At 32.0% G+C, this 16,221-nt stretch overlaps 1 protein-coding gene across 2 annotated transcripts; it reads right to left on the bottom strand.

Moving 5' to 3' along the window:
• Positions 1-365: 365 nt before the first annotated feature.
• On the bottom strand, positions 366-6,448 carry LOC111006333 (plasma membrane ATPase 3). 2 transcript variants are annotated; one of them, XM_022278205.2, is made up of 21 exons: positions 6,198-6,445; positions 5,967-6,086; positions 5,699-5,797; positions 5,286-5,423; positions 5,015-5,149; positions 4,720-4,899; positions 4,336-4,542; positions 4,124-4,243; positions 3,904-4,023; positions 3,672-3,794; positions 3,483-3,587; positions 3,236-3,380; positions 2,885-3,049; positions 2,508-2,746; positions 2,383-2,415; positions 2,197-2,278; positions 1,909-2,069; positions 1,381-1,566; positions 1,114-1,296; positions 850-1,028; positions 366-603 (listed from the first exon to the last, which is right to left on the bottom strand). In XM_022278205.2, exons 1-21 carry the CDS (start codon positions 6,249-6,251, stop codon positions 507-509), a joined length of 2,871 nt encoding a protein of 956 aa, XP_022133897.1. In that variant the 5' UTR covers positions 6,252-6,445; the 3' UTR covers positions 366-506. The 2 variants fall into 2 exon arrangements, with proteins under 2 accessions (XP_022133897.1, XP_022133896.1); XM_022278204.2 differs by having other exon boundaries at positions 2,508-3,049; positions 6,198-6,448.
• Between the last annotated feature and the right edge of the window lie 9,773 nt (positions 6,449-16,221).

Below are 16,221 nucleotides of genomic sequence, written 5' to 3'. Positions count from 1 at the left end.
TCTTCTTTGATATTGACCAGCACCGAACAATCGATCAGTATCTGATAATCATATATATTTAGTTTCATGGTAACTCAGAATATTAAATTCTTATCTGACAATCGTCTACATTTAGTTAAGGTAACTTAAAATTTGTCACATGTTAACTCAGAATATTAAATTCTAAATAGATGATTTAGGTCAACTCATGATTTGTCAGTGTTTATGACCTTTCTTACCAATAGACCAACTCACGGTGAAAAAATTAAAACGATGTTGGATGGAGCATTCTCACATTTTTCCTTGTATTTTCAACATTTGAATCACTAATGGAACGATTATGGAGCTACATGGAGAAATGGAACCAGTGATGATCATCACAAACGTTCATTCAACACATTTGAGATCACTTTGATATAATATTGCTAATATGTTCGTAAAGTCTTTTATACATCAGATGAGAAATATGGGATCTCCTTTTTGTGATTGGTAACACTATATTATGCAGATATAAAAGCCTATGTTCTCTATACTGTGTATGATTGCTGAATTGTGTTGATATCGAGACCCTTCAGCCTCACCACCGACTCGACGTGGCCTTTCAATGTGTGCAGCTCTCTCAGCCTGCATCGAGCCAAGGTACATAACCAATATAAAGTCAGTTGCATCTATTCCTTCATTTCAAGTGATTAAGGAGCACGAATAGCATGTTTATGGAAGCTGCAGGATTAGACTGAAAAGATAATACAATGTTCTCTCATATACAGACTTGTGATTCATGTCAGTTCACTTTTAGCCCTGGGATATTTTTCAAAGTGGTAGAACTAATGTTTTGTGATTTCCAAAGATTTCAAATTCATTTGATTTTACCTGGCAATCTCAGCTCGTCGTTTAGCTTCTTCGGCCATTTGGTTGAGTTCTGTATAAGCTGTGCGCTCGGAAAACATCTTAGCTTCCGGTGGCTGCAGCCCATGGAGTGTCCTTTGCGCATGTGCCCATTTGAGCTCACGCTCTTCCTTCCCGAAATCCTTCTTCCTTGTAAAGGCAATCTGTAGGAGAAATAAACTCAGAATCAGAGAAAGTGAGGAGCTCAATTCGAGCTTATGCTGTTCAAGCAGTGAAAAGGCATCATACCCTTTGTTCAATGACAAGGTCCCATGCCCTACCACTTATGGCATATCTGATTGCAAACTTGATAAAATCAAGTGGGAAATAAAAGATGAGGTTGTAAAGCCAAACCACACCAGCCCAGCCCCAGCCAATTCCTTCTATTGCAGCAAAACTCCAGTTTGCGTAGACAGCAATCAGTGTAGCAATCTGTTCATTTATGATGACGATCGATGGATCAGTAATATAGAAAAAAGAAGTCGAGATGTGGCCAGAATCTAACGGTTCACTCACCAGCTGAGCAATAACAAAAGCTGCAACCAACAACAGGCCAGGACGCTCCACAAATGACCAACTCCGAGATCGTGTCACAAAAATGAGGGCCTGACTAATTGTACTCACTTGCAGGTATATTGCCGAGGCAAGCTTTCTGAAGTCATCCTCATCCTTCTTTTGAAGGCTGGAAACCCCAAATGTACGCTGAAAATTGGATAGGAAGATCAGTTTGAATGGTTGAAAGGTTAAGAGCATTGTTGTTCTAGATATGTCATGTTTGAGAAGTTATCAAAAAACAAGATTAGACACAAGTCCTACATAAAGCAGAAAAAACAAAGCAAATCAAGGAAACCGTTAACTTTATGGTGCTTCATTTTTATTCTTAGCAGGTCTGTGGACACCAAGAGTATAACATCATCATCTTGAAGCTAGAATAAAATATTTTCGACAACCGAAAACTGGGAAATAAGAAGGTATGTGTTCTTCTCTTATCTCTACTTCTAAATGTGTTGATTTCCATTATTTTGTCAAAATTACTAAACTCACTGGAAAGAAGTCGGTTCTGTAAGCCGCCCAGAAGAAAATAACAGTCATCATAGCCAAATAACCTCCAAGTATAATTCCAGTTCCAAAGATCTCAGCCAGCTTCCAGCTATCTGGCAGAGGAGATGGTTTCACTCTATCCTTTGATATTGTCATTATGGTACCTGGCATTGGCAAGCAGACCATATAATGGTAAGTGAAGAACGCTAGAAAAACGAGTTATCATGATTTTATCAGTTTATGAACAAAAAGAAAATCTAATATCATGAAGTTTAGGAGCCAAATACAAACCATCATTAAGGATGGCAATGATCAGAACCATAAAAGGTGGGAAGTCAAATTGATATATAAGAGCCAGTAACATGAATCCAAGCTGTCCAAGAAAAAGAACCAAAAAATTGAGATGACACATTAATAAGTAGGGTGATAAAAGGATGGTTTATATTCATGTTCTTGACACTAAGATTTTGAACTTACCACAATACGAATCGTAATCGAAACTGCATAAATCTGCAACAGTAAATTGATAAGGTGAATGGTTAAAGGAAGAATATAAATCTAAAAGAGCATAAATGGAATAAGCTGAGAAATCAGGCGCCTGCCGTGTAATTTTTCATCCTCTGGAAGATGGCTCTGCTGGTTAGAACAGCACTAATAATAACACTAAGACCAGGCTCTGTAAGAACAATGTCCGAAGCACTACGAGCTGCATCGGTTGCATCTGCAACTGCTATGCCAATATCGGCCTTTTTAAGAGCAGGAGCATCATTTACACCATCTCCAGTCATTCCACATATATGTTTTCGAGCTTGTAAACGTTTCACAATCTCATATTTGTGCTCTGTAACATGTAACAAGCATTTAAGTCGAGCAAATACTGATGGCTGATAACATTCTGAATGACAAAACATTAGAAGTAACTTATGTTTGTATTCAACCATTATAGGTCCTAAGTATGATAAACTTTGAAACATATTACCAGGAAATACACCAGCAAATCCATCAGCCTTTTCAATTAAGTCATCAACAGGCAACCCAGCAATGGATTCATCTTTGTTTTGTCCTAATAATGCAGACGAAGGATACATATTTGTTCCCATCCCGAGCCGACGTCCGGTTTCCTTTCCTATAGCCAGTTGATCACCTAAAACGATGAAGAAATTAAAAGCAAGTTCAGTTCAAGATAAACTTGTAGCAGATTAGAAGTAAAATATGAACTGGAAACTCTACAAATTTAACAAATTAGTGCTATATATTTTCAAAATACACAAGTGTGCTTTGGTGAAGGAAATTAGTTACTAATTTAGTATTAGATATCTAAAAACTGGACCTGTAATCATTTTAACATTTACACCAAGATTCAAAGCCCTCCTAATTGTCTCTGCACTATCATGTCTAGGTGGGTCGAACAGCGGCATTAGGCCGATGAATTGCCATGGCCCTCCATGACTCTCCTTCCTTCCTTCAGGAACTTCCTGCAAAGCGTGGTAATGGTGCAGTGAGAAAGTACTGAACCGATAACGAGTTCAAATGTACCGAAAGCAGAATCAAGAAACAACTGGAAGCATGATAGTTACTTGGTATGCCACTGCAAGAGAACGTAATCCTCGCTCTGCAAACTTATCGATTACAGCGTGAACTCTTCTTTCTATCTCTGATTTGTTGTGTGCGAGATGCAAGATCTAATGTTGAGATGACAGAGTAGTTTTGACAATTAGCATCCCGAAAACAATGAAGAAACGGAATGTAGTTGTATGATACCATACCTGCTCTGGAGCACCTTTGCTGACCCTATGCATTTTACCATCACTATCAATGTATGTCAGGGCAGTGCGCTTGTCGGTTGGATTGAACGGAAGGAAGTGAACCTCTTGAATGCCAGCTCGTGCCTTTTTTCATCATTGTTGAAAACAAAAAGAGAAATTCTAGTTTATAAATCTTCTAGTCAACGTATTCACTGATTTTATTGTATGGGGAGAAACAATCATTTGAACATACCTCCTTTGGATCACTTAACATCCCTACTATAGCAGTGTCTATTGCATCTTGATTTTCAATTCGGGAGGCTTGAGCTGCCATGAGAACAACAGTATCTGGATCCACTCCCTTGGCGAAAACCTATCGAAAAAAAACATTAGAGAGTTAGGACAGTAAACTAGAAGAATCAATGTCGATGCATGACAAAAGGTAAACAGGAATTTTGGAATCTTCAAATAACCTCTATTAGAGTCTTGTCAACAGTAAGCTTATTTAAGGTCAGTGTTCCTGTCTTGTCGCTACAAAGCACGTCCATTCCAGCCATTTCTTCTATTGCAGTCATTCGTTTAGTGATAGCTCCCTGAGCAAATCAAGATAAGTTGATGCTCATCGATAGTGGTCGAATTCAGGTAAGCATATAGCAACAAGCATTTTACATCTAGAATTACCTACCTGCTGAGCTAGGCGATGTGATCCAATCGCCATCGTGACCGACAAAACTGTTGGCATTGCAATAGGAATTCCTCCAATGAGAAGAACTAGGAGATTGTCAATCCCTGGACGGTACGCCCGATGTTGGATTGGGTACATAACAATAATCTCCACTATCATGCCCACAGCAATGGAACATATGCAGAAATTTCCAATAGCAGTCAAGACCTAATTAACAAGAGAACAACTGTTAGCAACACTGATATAATGGCAAGATATTTGCATTCAAAATTTATCAAACAATTAACTTCTAGGGACTTCATAAGTGGAATGCCTTGATGTACACTTCCGCTCCTGCTAAATTGAAGTCCATATGAATTATGAACCTTCATACTCTTCTATTACCTTTTGGAAGTGACCCACTTGATTCGTGGAGTCCACAAGATGAGCAGCTTTGCCAAAGAATGTATGAACACCGGTAGCAATAACAACCGCTTCAATTTCTCCCTGTTTGCATGTCGAACCCGAATAGACACTGTCGCCAGGGCCTTTAGTCACAGGAAGTGACTCACCTGTGAGAGCAGACTGCAAACTCGACCAGGACGCTCGAGTAAGTCATCTCAAAAACAATAAAGATCATATCAACAGTTTCCAGAAGACAAGGAAAGAAAGAGGAGACTAGAAATGGTTATAACATTACTTGATCGATCTTTAGCGGATCACCTTCAAGGAGACAAGCATCAGCAGGAATAATGTCACCAAGCTTAACGCTGATTATATCACCAGGAACAAGAACTGATGCTTCCTCCTCAATCCACTTTCCATCTCTAAGAACCTGAAAATAGTGAAAATAATAAAGATACTGACAGATATACAACACTTCAAATGAAAATACCTTTTTATATGATGAACTGACTACCAAATGAACAATGAACATGATTTCACATGCATATATGGGACATAGTAAAAACCTTAGCTTTTGGCGCAAGACGAGCCATGAGAGCGGCTGCAGCATTTCCAGCATTGTTCTCCTCAATAAAACTTATAGTTGAATTGATAAGTAACAAGGTTATGATCCCAACAAAATCTTGCCAATCTGGAGGTTTTCCCTACAAAACACACCGTTCTCACTTCTCAGCAATCGAAAAATCCGTTAAGAAACTAAACAACATTGGAAAAACTCAGAAAGATTATTTAATATCCTGTTTTCACTAATTGAGAAATCTGAAGTTGCATCTTCATTTCTAAGAGAACTCTAAACTAGTTGATCAGAAAGGGAAAATAGAAACATAAGTCAGCATAAAAATTTGCATTCCTATAATGAATAAAGCAAAAATACAACCAAAACCAGATACTTATTTTAGACAAGATACTAAAAACTCACCCCTCCATTGGCCAGAGCAATAGCCATTATAGCTGCAGCTTCCATAACCCATGAAAGAGGGTTCCACATAAATCCCAAGAACTTCAAAATCTTACTCTCCTGTAACAAAACAGATCACAGAATCAACATAAAACTCACCAAAGCTAAATATTTACACAAAATTCCAACATATGATAGAATTTACTCTCTCTCTCTCTCTCCAATTAAAAAGATTCCACTATACATCTTCCAAGGAACAGAGAATTAGAACCAAGTAAAAGAGAAAGACCTTTTTTTCTTCAAGCTTGTTGTACCCAAAAATGGCCAACCTCTCATGAGCCCCCTCTGCTGTCAGACCATTTGTATTACACCTCAAGGTCTGAAAAACCTCTTCAACCGGCACGTTCTCCTGCAAAATTCAACTGGCTCCATAAAACCACAAGAAAACAGAACAAAAAGAAATTCAAAAAGAACAATCAGAAAAAAACAGAACATATAGAAAGAAACAGATTGAGGGTACCAAATCAACAGCTTCCTTCACAACAGCTTCCAAAACTTCATCCTTATCCCCCATCTTCAAGCTTCAGCTGAGAAAAATGAAAAACTGGAGAAGATGGAAATGGAGAAAGATATCTCCAAAGGGTAATAAAAGAAAGAAAACAGGGGAGAAGGAGTAGTAGGTGATTCTCTCTCTATATATCAAAAAGGGCAGTGAAGGGAAGGTAAGGCAAAATTTTGGGTCTCTCTCTCTTAATCACTCTGCCCGAAGGCTGTATAAAGGTGGCAGCTTTTTGGCGTGGCATAGAAGCGGACGCTCTAAGAAGATCATGTACTTGCGGGTACACTTTCCTTTCATTAAATTCCACTTTTTTTCTTCTTTAGAAAACAATTTTCTAATTGACCATCCTTGTATTACATTACAGTGTACAGGTTTTTCTTCTTGTACAGGTGTTTCAATGTTGGTGACTGCGCTCCTACTTTTGTTAAATTATTCCATCCGACAATCTCTCTCTCTAAATATTATATATTTGATTTTTTTTTTTCTTCTTTTTGAAAAAGGGATGAAATTTGTAACCAGGAATGGGTCTTGTCCAAGTTTGCTTAAAAAATAAACTCATACCAAACTTGCCCACTTCTTGTAAGTGAAGGGGATTGGTGTGTTCAAAGAGGTTGGTTTTGATATATGATAATAATAGATTTTTTTTAGTTTGAGCATTTGATCTTTCAAAAAAAAAAGTAAACTTTTGTCCCAAAAATTAATGAACTATAAACGATATATATCAACGATACATCACTTGTATGCATATACTATTAATAATAAAAAAAAATTAACTTATTCGATAATAGAAAAATATTAATTATTTATTAATTTATATATTTTTTATGAGTTTCTTGATTTTTATGGTTTTTTTTCAAATACATATATCTTGTTATCGATTATTTATTAATATTTTCATCAACATTTCATTTCTATAGATTAAGACTTTTATATTTTTAGCAACGTAAGTATTTAAAACTTTGGTTATAACTAGTTTAGCTATGTTTGTGTTTGCAATAATATGTCGTTCTATGTTTTTTTTTTAAGATAACTTTATGTCGTCCTATGTTAGTACTATTTAGGAGATAAATTTGATACATTCACATATTTTTCTTTTTGTTTATTTATCTTTCTTTCTGGATCTCTATGCACATGTATCATATATCTAAAGTCATGTGTACTACCAGGTAAAGTTATGGATTTTCAAAGGATTTAGATTCTTGTCAAATAGTTAATGAAAAAACTTAACAATAAAAATTTGAATAATTAAAAAAAATATTATTGAAAATTTGGAAATCAAAACATGATATTTTAAGGTTGAGATAATAAAACACTTACTAATTTGGGGACTAAAACAAATAAAACATGAAAATTCAAGATATGATGTTCGATTGTTATTATTATTATTATTATATATATACATTACTTTTGAAGTATGAAACAAAGTAAGATTTGAAGTAAAATGATAATAAGATCGAATTATAATATTTCATTATAGTTTTATATAATTTAGTCGTCAGTATACTTAATTCTTTTATTTATTTCCTTTTTTAGTGTAAGATATGGATGAGGAATCGAACTCACGTTCACTTGATTGAAGATATATGTCAATTATTATTGATCAGCTATACTCGTTTTGACATCTTACCAAACAATAATATAATATTAATTTGGTTTGTAACTTTGGATAAAGTTTTATTCATCAAATGTTGTATTATTATGTTATATTATTTTACCTCTTCACATTATGGCACCAAATTATCATGAAAATTAAAAAGAAAAAAAAAGTTATTTAGAGTTATCTTTAAAAAGCATTTTCTATCCTTTTAGAAAAAAAAGTATTAGTCAAAATATATTTTGAGTTATTAAAAAAAATTAAAGAAAGACCTATTATTCTAAATAATTGAAGTTTTTTAAGAGACTAAATAATTGAAGTTTTTCATAAAACTTTGTAGACATTTAATGAATCGCATTAAATGAAGACTTTGATATCAAAATGACTTTGAAGATTAAAGTGTAATTTAATGAGTCAAAAGTAACTCAAAAAAAAAAATTTAATGAGTCAAAAGGCTCAAACCAATAGTACTAAATAAAGGTGATTTACAAATATATATATATATATATATATATATATATTTTAAAGTGGGCTAAAAATAGTCCTAGTTTTTAAAAAATATAAGAGCACAAAGAAACACATTATTAAATTGTACGTATAGGATCTAATTTTTGATATTGACAATAATATACTCTGCAACATTTTTAAATTTTATTTTAAGATTAACACTATACAATAAAACATATCTTTGTATTTTTTTTTTAAATAATGTTATTTTAATTCTCTCACTACGAGTACCTCTGGAAGAGACAACTCAGCTAGCTACATAAACTGGAGGTTGTCTTTCCAAAAGAGATCTAAGTATAGTAATATATTCTCCCTTCGGAAAAAATAGTATGTAATCTCTTGCATTACATTTTTTTTTCTTTTTAAATCCTAAAATCATGACTTGAAATTTTCTGATTTTCAACCCTTTATGAAGAGGTGTAAGGTTTTTTTTTCCACATCGATCTTGGCCTAGATGCTTGCTTGAGCTTGTTGGGCGTTCATACAATTTCAAAATCGAGTAGCCTATATACATTATAAATCTTTGTTACGTCCTTATCTTTTTTATGCGGGTCCTTAACAATACCTATCTTTTAAGGAGATTTGCTTTGGAAATTAAAGTTTTATACATGTTGTCTCTTCAAAGACGTCTTTTGGAGGTCAATTAATTGTCTGCCACGTGTCAACATCAGGGATCATCACTCACTCAAATGAAGAGAATAATTGGATGAACCTTATCTTCAGAAGATTACAGACACATCATGGCTTGTCAAGCCGAACTATTTTTCACTCCTCGACTGATCTTGAAAAGCATCGACAAGCACACGCACTAAACAGAATCTCAGACAACACGTTGCAATTCTCGAGGTGGTCGGAGAGCCGTTAACGACAAGAAATAAAAGTTTTCTCAACACTTGAATAGAGATCTCTGCCTCTTCCGCTAGGTGTGCGAAACTATATTCTCTCGAGTATAAATCAAATAAGTACTAATTTGCATCAGAGTGCTAATCCTATTTTACAGATTCCTTCATTCAGCAGTATCATGTCTGAATTTCTTTGGAGACTTCATCATTTTCTTGATCAAATAACTACTCGGCGTTGGACTGAACCGGTGGGGAATTACTTATATTTTTCATAATATAAAATAAAAGAATAAAAAAAAGTCCCCGGTCCAACTTTGAGTAACTTCAAAGATTTCAAAAACCAATGTAAAGAGATATGTCATTAACAAAAACTATATTAAATTACAATTTAAGTGACAAAAAATTAAGGTTTATTTATGAGCTGTTAGAGTTGATTTCGTTTCATGGATAGCTATCTAGAATTTTTTTTTTCTTTGAGATAAAATCTATCTAGATATTTTTGTCAACATCATAATTGCAAGCAATCTAATTAAAATTTAGTTTAAAAAATTTTGGTATATCTAGATATTTTATCATCAAAATTGTAACCAATCTAATCCAGATTTAATATGTATATATGTGCGTGGTGAAAATAGAGAGGTTCTTAGAAAGTAACTATAAATTTGGATCTTTTTAAATCATTATTTACTAATGGACATAATAATAGTAACTAATTCATTTTTAAAAAATATTTTGTAGAATTTTTTTTATTTACATCAATAAGTAACTTAAACATTTTTTAGGAGAATATAATTAACTTAAACATTGATGTTTGTTCTACTGGTTAATTAATTTGTACTATTTAATCAATCTATCGATTTTATAAGAACGTATCTCTAACTTCCACATTTTATTTATTCATATTTTGTTATAAAGCAAAGTTATTTATTATATAATATAACAAATAACTTATATTATATATTGAATTAAATGTCTATTTTTGCTTTTCTAACTCAATTTCTTCTTCCAGCCGGCTTCTGTTTCAACTTTTCACCTAATAAAATTTCAACAGTATTGACAACTTTTTTGGTATTGATTTAATTTTTCAAGTTCCAAACGTATTTCTTGCGTCATGATTAAGAACCCTAATTTGGATTCATTGGTCAAATAAAGCTGAGCCAAGCCAGAACAGAAAATATTTTTCCTTGAACTACTAAGTTTTACTTCAAATCTTTACTCCGTAGACTCTCTGCAACTTGCAAATGCCCAAATTTTCACCATTTGTGACAAAATATCCAGCAAAAATCAAGTTTCTTGAAAATTATTGGGTTTCTTTTATCTCTTATTGGTTGAATTTATCTGCTATTTTCAACGACTATATTTGAATTAGGAACCCATTTTTGACCTGTGACTTTGGTCCATATTTCACCAATAGGATTAGAAAAGAAAGTCACGTGTTGTTCTGTTCTATCCACCATTTCGGGACAAAGGAGAGACTTTCTTTGCATGTGGTTCGAGAGAAAAAAACAGAAATTTTTAGAGAACTCAAAAGGTCTTAATTATTGTTTTAGGTTTACTTATAAAAGTAGTTAAAAATTAATATGAATTTGTAAAAGTACCAACCTACCCTTCAATTTTGTCAAAATAGCAAAATTTTGAGAGCAAAAGTCCAATATATCCTTAACGACTATGGAGTTATTAAATAACGACGATAGACCTGATATACCAATGATATACAATATTTGGTCTTTATCGTTAAGGAGCAATCTTACCCTCACTACCATTAAATGTTTGGGAACTAAGAAGGAGAAAGATAAAAATAGAGATTTTTATAAAAAAAAATTGATGAGTTGTCAATCTTTTAATGGTGGTGAGAATAAGATTAGGTCATTACGGTTAAGGAGTCAAGTATTTTCCAATTTGATACAATATAGATATACTTTATTCGAGTAATGGTGAAGATATATATTTTAAACAGTTGAATTATGCTAATGTTGATATCCAAAAATTGTTTCTATAAATATGGTAAATATTTTAGCTGTCCATAACAAATTCCCAATATTTATTTATCCTTTTTCTAATTTTTAGTTACATGTTAAAATATTTTAAGGTACGGTAGTCAATCTATTCTAGTGTACATATGTTGAAGTCTTCAAACACAAGCATCTTTGAAAATAAATTTAGATTTCAATTTTATTGTGAAACTTTATTGTGTTTAGTTTTTATAATTTTAATATTTTATTCTTGACTTTCATAATACTTATTTTTGTTTCTTAACTTATAACTTTTATTATTACATTTAACAACAATTTTAAGGTTGTCCGTTTCCGAAATTTGATACTCAGACTTGGATACACGTGACTTTGAACATAAATTTACACAATATATCACACAGAATTAACTTTAAATATGATAGGAGAGTTTAACAAGAAGAACTAAAATAATTTTTATCTAAAACTAAAGATAAAAAAATAATAATTGAAAGTGCAAGGATTTCAAAGAATAAGAATAAAATATTAATTTAATATATCTCATTATTCTAAATATCAATTATTTCAAAAAGCTTGCCCCTTAATAAATAGGCTTTGTCATTTTCAATCAAAATTGACTATTACATCGATGGAAAAAGATCTGTCAACAAATCTTGTTTGAATATATGAATTCTGAAACCATTGAAAAAAAAGTCTAGACAAGAATATATATTTTGAGATTTTTTAATTAGAAAAGCCAAGCGAAGAATTTTTTTTTCTATTTTTTTTAAAAATGAGAATCAGATATAATTGGACTTGTCGTGTATTTCTTTTTCAAATATTTTGTCTAGAATCATCCTTGGTCAAGACAAAATTTCTTTTTTCCTTTTTCTTTGAATAATAAAGTTCCTTTTTCCTTTATGTCAAAGTTATTATTTAGAGATTGGATTCAAATTCTTTTTTTTTCTTTCGTCTTTATTTTTATTCTATTTTTTAAAGTGTTTTACTTTAGTTATTAACTCTTTTATAAATATTTATTCGAATCATTAACATTTTTTTTACAATCTGGTTAAATCTTAGGTTATTTATGTAATTTTTTTTTTCTAATAATAGACTTAATAGACGTAGTTTGTGAATTATAACATCAGTCAAAATAATATCAAGTAAAATTTATGTAAATTTTGCAATACAAATAGGAACGAATAAAATTTGAAATCAGAGATTAAAATAAAATTTATATTTTATATTATATATATATATTTGACAGAAAAAGGATAACATATTATTTTCAAATTTTTTGTTATTTTAAGAGAGGTTTTTTTTTGGAGAAAATTATTTTTATCTTTGCCTAATAATTGTATTGATTTTTCCTTTAATTAGAAAAAATGGAACTCATTCAAAAATTAAATATTATTCTAGATGTATATAAAAGAATACCTTTAAAAGTAAAATTCTTACTTTAGTAAATTTCAAAAAGAAAAAATGCTGTTTAAGTGTTGCTATATCAAAATTCTCACACTTTTCTTTTTTTTTTTTTTAATAAAGTAAGATTCGTTAAGGAATTTGATAAGACAGTAGATGAACTAATCTTCAAGTAAAACGTTAGCTAGTTTATACAAAGTGTGAATAAATATACAAATACAATATGCTATTTTTTTTCTTGTTTATCTTTTTGTAAAGAAATAAATAGAAACATTTAATAATTATTTCTTCGAATATTATATGATTTTAATTTATTGACGAAACACTCAAATTTATCGGTAACCTTAGCATTACAAATCTTTTTCATCACTAATACGAAAAAAAAAATATTTTCTTTAATATAACTTTTTCATATTTTAATATTTAGTTTTGGCAACGTGTTAATTTGTTGTGAGTACTAAAGAATGAGTCATATCGCATTATAAGAATTATTAAAAATAAAAAATAAAAATCAGAAAGGGGCGACCCTTACATCCTAAAAAGCAAAAATATAAAAAGATAAAAAATAAAAATAGAAAAAAGTAGAGATTAGGTCGAACAAAAGGAGAACATTGGACTATTGGAATCATTAAAGTGATTAATTAATTAACTTTATATTTTGATTAATCAAGTATATTTTGTTTTTTTTCTTTTATGAGAAATAATCAAGTATATGTTTAATAATAATGAAAGCCATCATGAAATGCAATCTTCTTACATGGAATTTATCAATATTGCATTTCCAATAGTTAACGCATGGTTAGCGATAGAATCCGAATATTAGAAGTGGGGAAATTAACTAAGTAAGAATTTATTCTTAATTTTTTTTATTTAATTATAAATTCATTATTTATATTCGCATTATATTAATTTAGTTATTACTATTACATCGTTGATAGAATGTTAATGTGTCATGCTACATATATTTAGTTTTCAACCGTATCACACCAACACTCTATCACAATTTATCTAATAACCATGTCACTTCAATATTAATCCATTAAATAGTGTTAACCATCCAAAATTTTAAAATAATGTAATTAAAAAATCTTTATATTTCAACGATTGAATAGAGAAGAACTAAATTTGTAATTGAATTTTTTCTCAGAGAAAAAGAAGACAGATTAAAAATTAAACTATCCAAAATTTCAATTAATTCCACACCTAACCAAATTGAAAACTTCAAATCTTTCCTCTAAACTTATTAAAATCCTAACAAATAAGAGCCAATAGAACAGCCTCAACCAGTAAAAAATCAAACTCCTGGGATGCAAAATTGAATATATGTCACAAGAGGGGTCAAACTATGACAATAAAATCTAACTAATTAAAACTACTAAAATATTAAATAAATACACAATTGGACTAAATTGCACTAACCTGCAACAATATAAAATACTATTAGGGTGAGTAATTGAAAACACAGGAGATTAAGCATTTTTCTTTGCATCTAGATTAGTGTTTAAGACGACTCTTGAAAAAAAGTGATTACTATATCTAATCTCTTCGCACTTGCATCCATTTCATAGTATTTTCTTCGCCATACTTTCATGCATTATATCTTAAATAATATGCTCCTTAAATGCCTCAAAACTTCAAAGCACCAAAGACAAGTTACACACTCCTCAATATTTTTTTTTTTTCACATAAAGGAACTAAACGGACTAAAATTAAATGTTGAAGTGGCACCTCAACTACCTAGAAAGTTGCGTAATCCCATGCCAAATAGAAATCCCTATTGTCGAAGCCCGACGATCAACCATGTGAGCCAAAGAATTTGCTTCCATTATGATGAAAAGGACAGAGACCACCGATTTTTTTCCAGATTTAATTTCATCAACAATCTAATGAATTTCAGTGATATCGTCCGCGTTGTTCAGCAACTTCTCCATCCCCAATAAATCTGTCTCGTCTTCATTACCTTCTTACTCCCCAATGATTAACCCAAAACAAAAAGGAAAAGTAATGGAATTCCAATTTTCCAGGCATCAAAAAAGTTGGCCATTTGGCTCATTTCCACGAATATCTTCTGCTAAAAACAAGCCGAAGCTAAAAAAAAAGTGTCGTCATTTGAGGCTTATGTATTTTGTTAAATCTTGACGTTACTTTAATTTGTATCACTCTGGCTCTTTATATTAATAATCGAACTATTCTATAATTTACACTGCTCGAATCATGATCAATATAATTTGTACAGTTGATTACATATATATGTTATATGGCTGATTCAATTGTACTCAAGGAAAAATTGTCAGATCTAGAGGTATTAATTCAATGAGTATATGAGAGTTATGTTAGACCTTCTAATTAGCTAAACACAAGCTCCTCAGCAATAATGGATATCTAATTCTGATCAATAAATCATGAGTTCGAATTTCTCACCCTACTTGTTGTACTAAAAGAAAGGAAAGACTCGTAGTTAATTACCATCAACCATAGTTCTAAGAAGATTGTTATGGGATGAACCTCTCATAATTGCTTAGTGAAAATCCACTCAGATTGATTTGTGCTTATAATTCTTCTTTTAAGATCTTCACAACTTTTCCTTTAAACAGTCGTTGGACTGTCTCCAGCATTCATATATTTATGCCTATTCAAGTGCTCTTTTTAAGATTGAGAAAGTCTCCAGCATTCATATATTTATGCAACCAAAGAGTACCTCGAAATAGGAATGAGGATCTTCTTATGAGAAACAAGGAACTTCTTATCGTTTACACATTCGTTGTTGTTAAATAGTCATAATAATGACTCATTATATCAATTATTTATAAGTGCTTTTGGAATAAATAAACTACATGTCCAATCTTTGTCATTCAACAAGGCATGAGTTAGTTTGCCCAAAGTGAGAAAAAATTTAGACACTTGATCACATAGGGGTGGGTAGCGGTTGGTCGTGTCAGTTTTTAGCCAAAACTGCCACCGAAAACCGACCTAGCCAATTTCCATTTTAAGAAACCGACTTTCCTTTTAGGTCTCTTTGCACGGAACCAACCAATCAATTCGGTCAATTGATTTTGTTGGAAAATCAACTGCATCTTTTTTGAAAAAAATCTACACACCTACCAACAAAAAAGAAATAAGGCCGAAGAGGGGGGTTACGACAATGTGAACGGAATAAATAAGGGAGAGCCGGAGGCAGGGGGGCTGCGACACTGCTCGTGCTCGTTGTGGCACTGCGGCCTACAAAGTGCGAAGGAGGCTGAGGGGAGGGGCTGTCTAGCTGTAAGCCTGTGAGTTTGGGCATCTAGGCAAAACGAAGAAGGTGGGGAAGGATATAAATGAAAACTCAAACCCTAAAACTAAAGTAAAAGAATAAAAAAATATTTTTTTTAATATTATTTCATTGTAGATCGGATTTTAGAGGTTTACAACCGTCGACCAACCGACTAGTCAATTTTAGAGCCAACTACCGATCGAAAATCACTGAAAACTGATCGACCGACCTCGATTCGATTGGTTTCGATCAATCGACTCAATTTTTCGAGTCGCTTTGCTCACCCCAAAACACATCCAAAATACCCAAAAAGACCATCCTACTTTTGAATGCATTTGACTCCATTGTAAGAGAGATATCCATTAGTAAGGGCAATTCTAGTTGCTACGTTTGTTTGAGATTGTTTAATCTTACTTTT

The sequence above is a fragment of the Momordica charantia genome, assembly GCF_013281855.1.
Source record: "Momordica charantia cultivar OHB3-1 chromosome 4 unlocalized genomic scaffold, Mcharantia_2.0 BLBB01000004.1, whole genome shotgun sequence".
NCBI lineage: Eukaryota > Viridiplantae > Streptophyta > Magnoliopsida > Cucurbitales > Cucurbitaceae > Momordica > Momordica charantia.
This window is presented reverse-complemented; position numbering and strand designations above follow the sequence as displayed.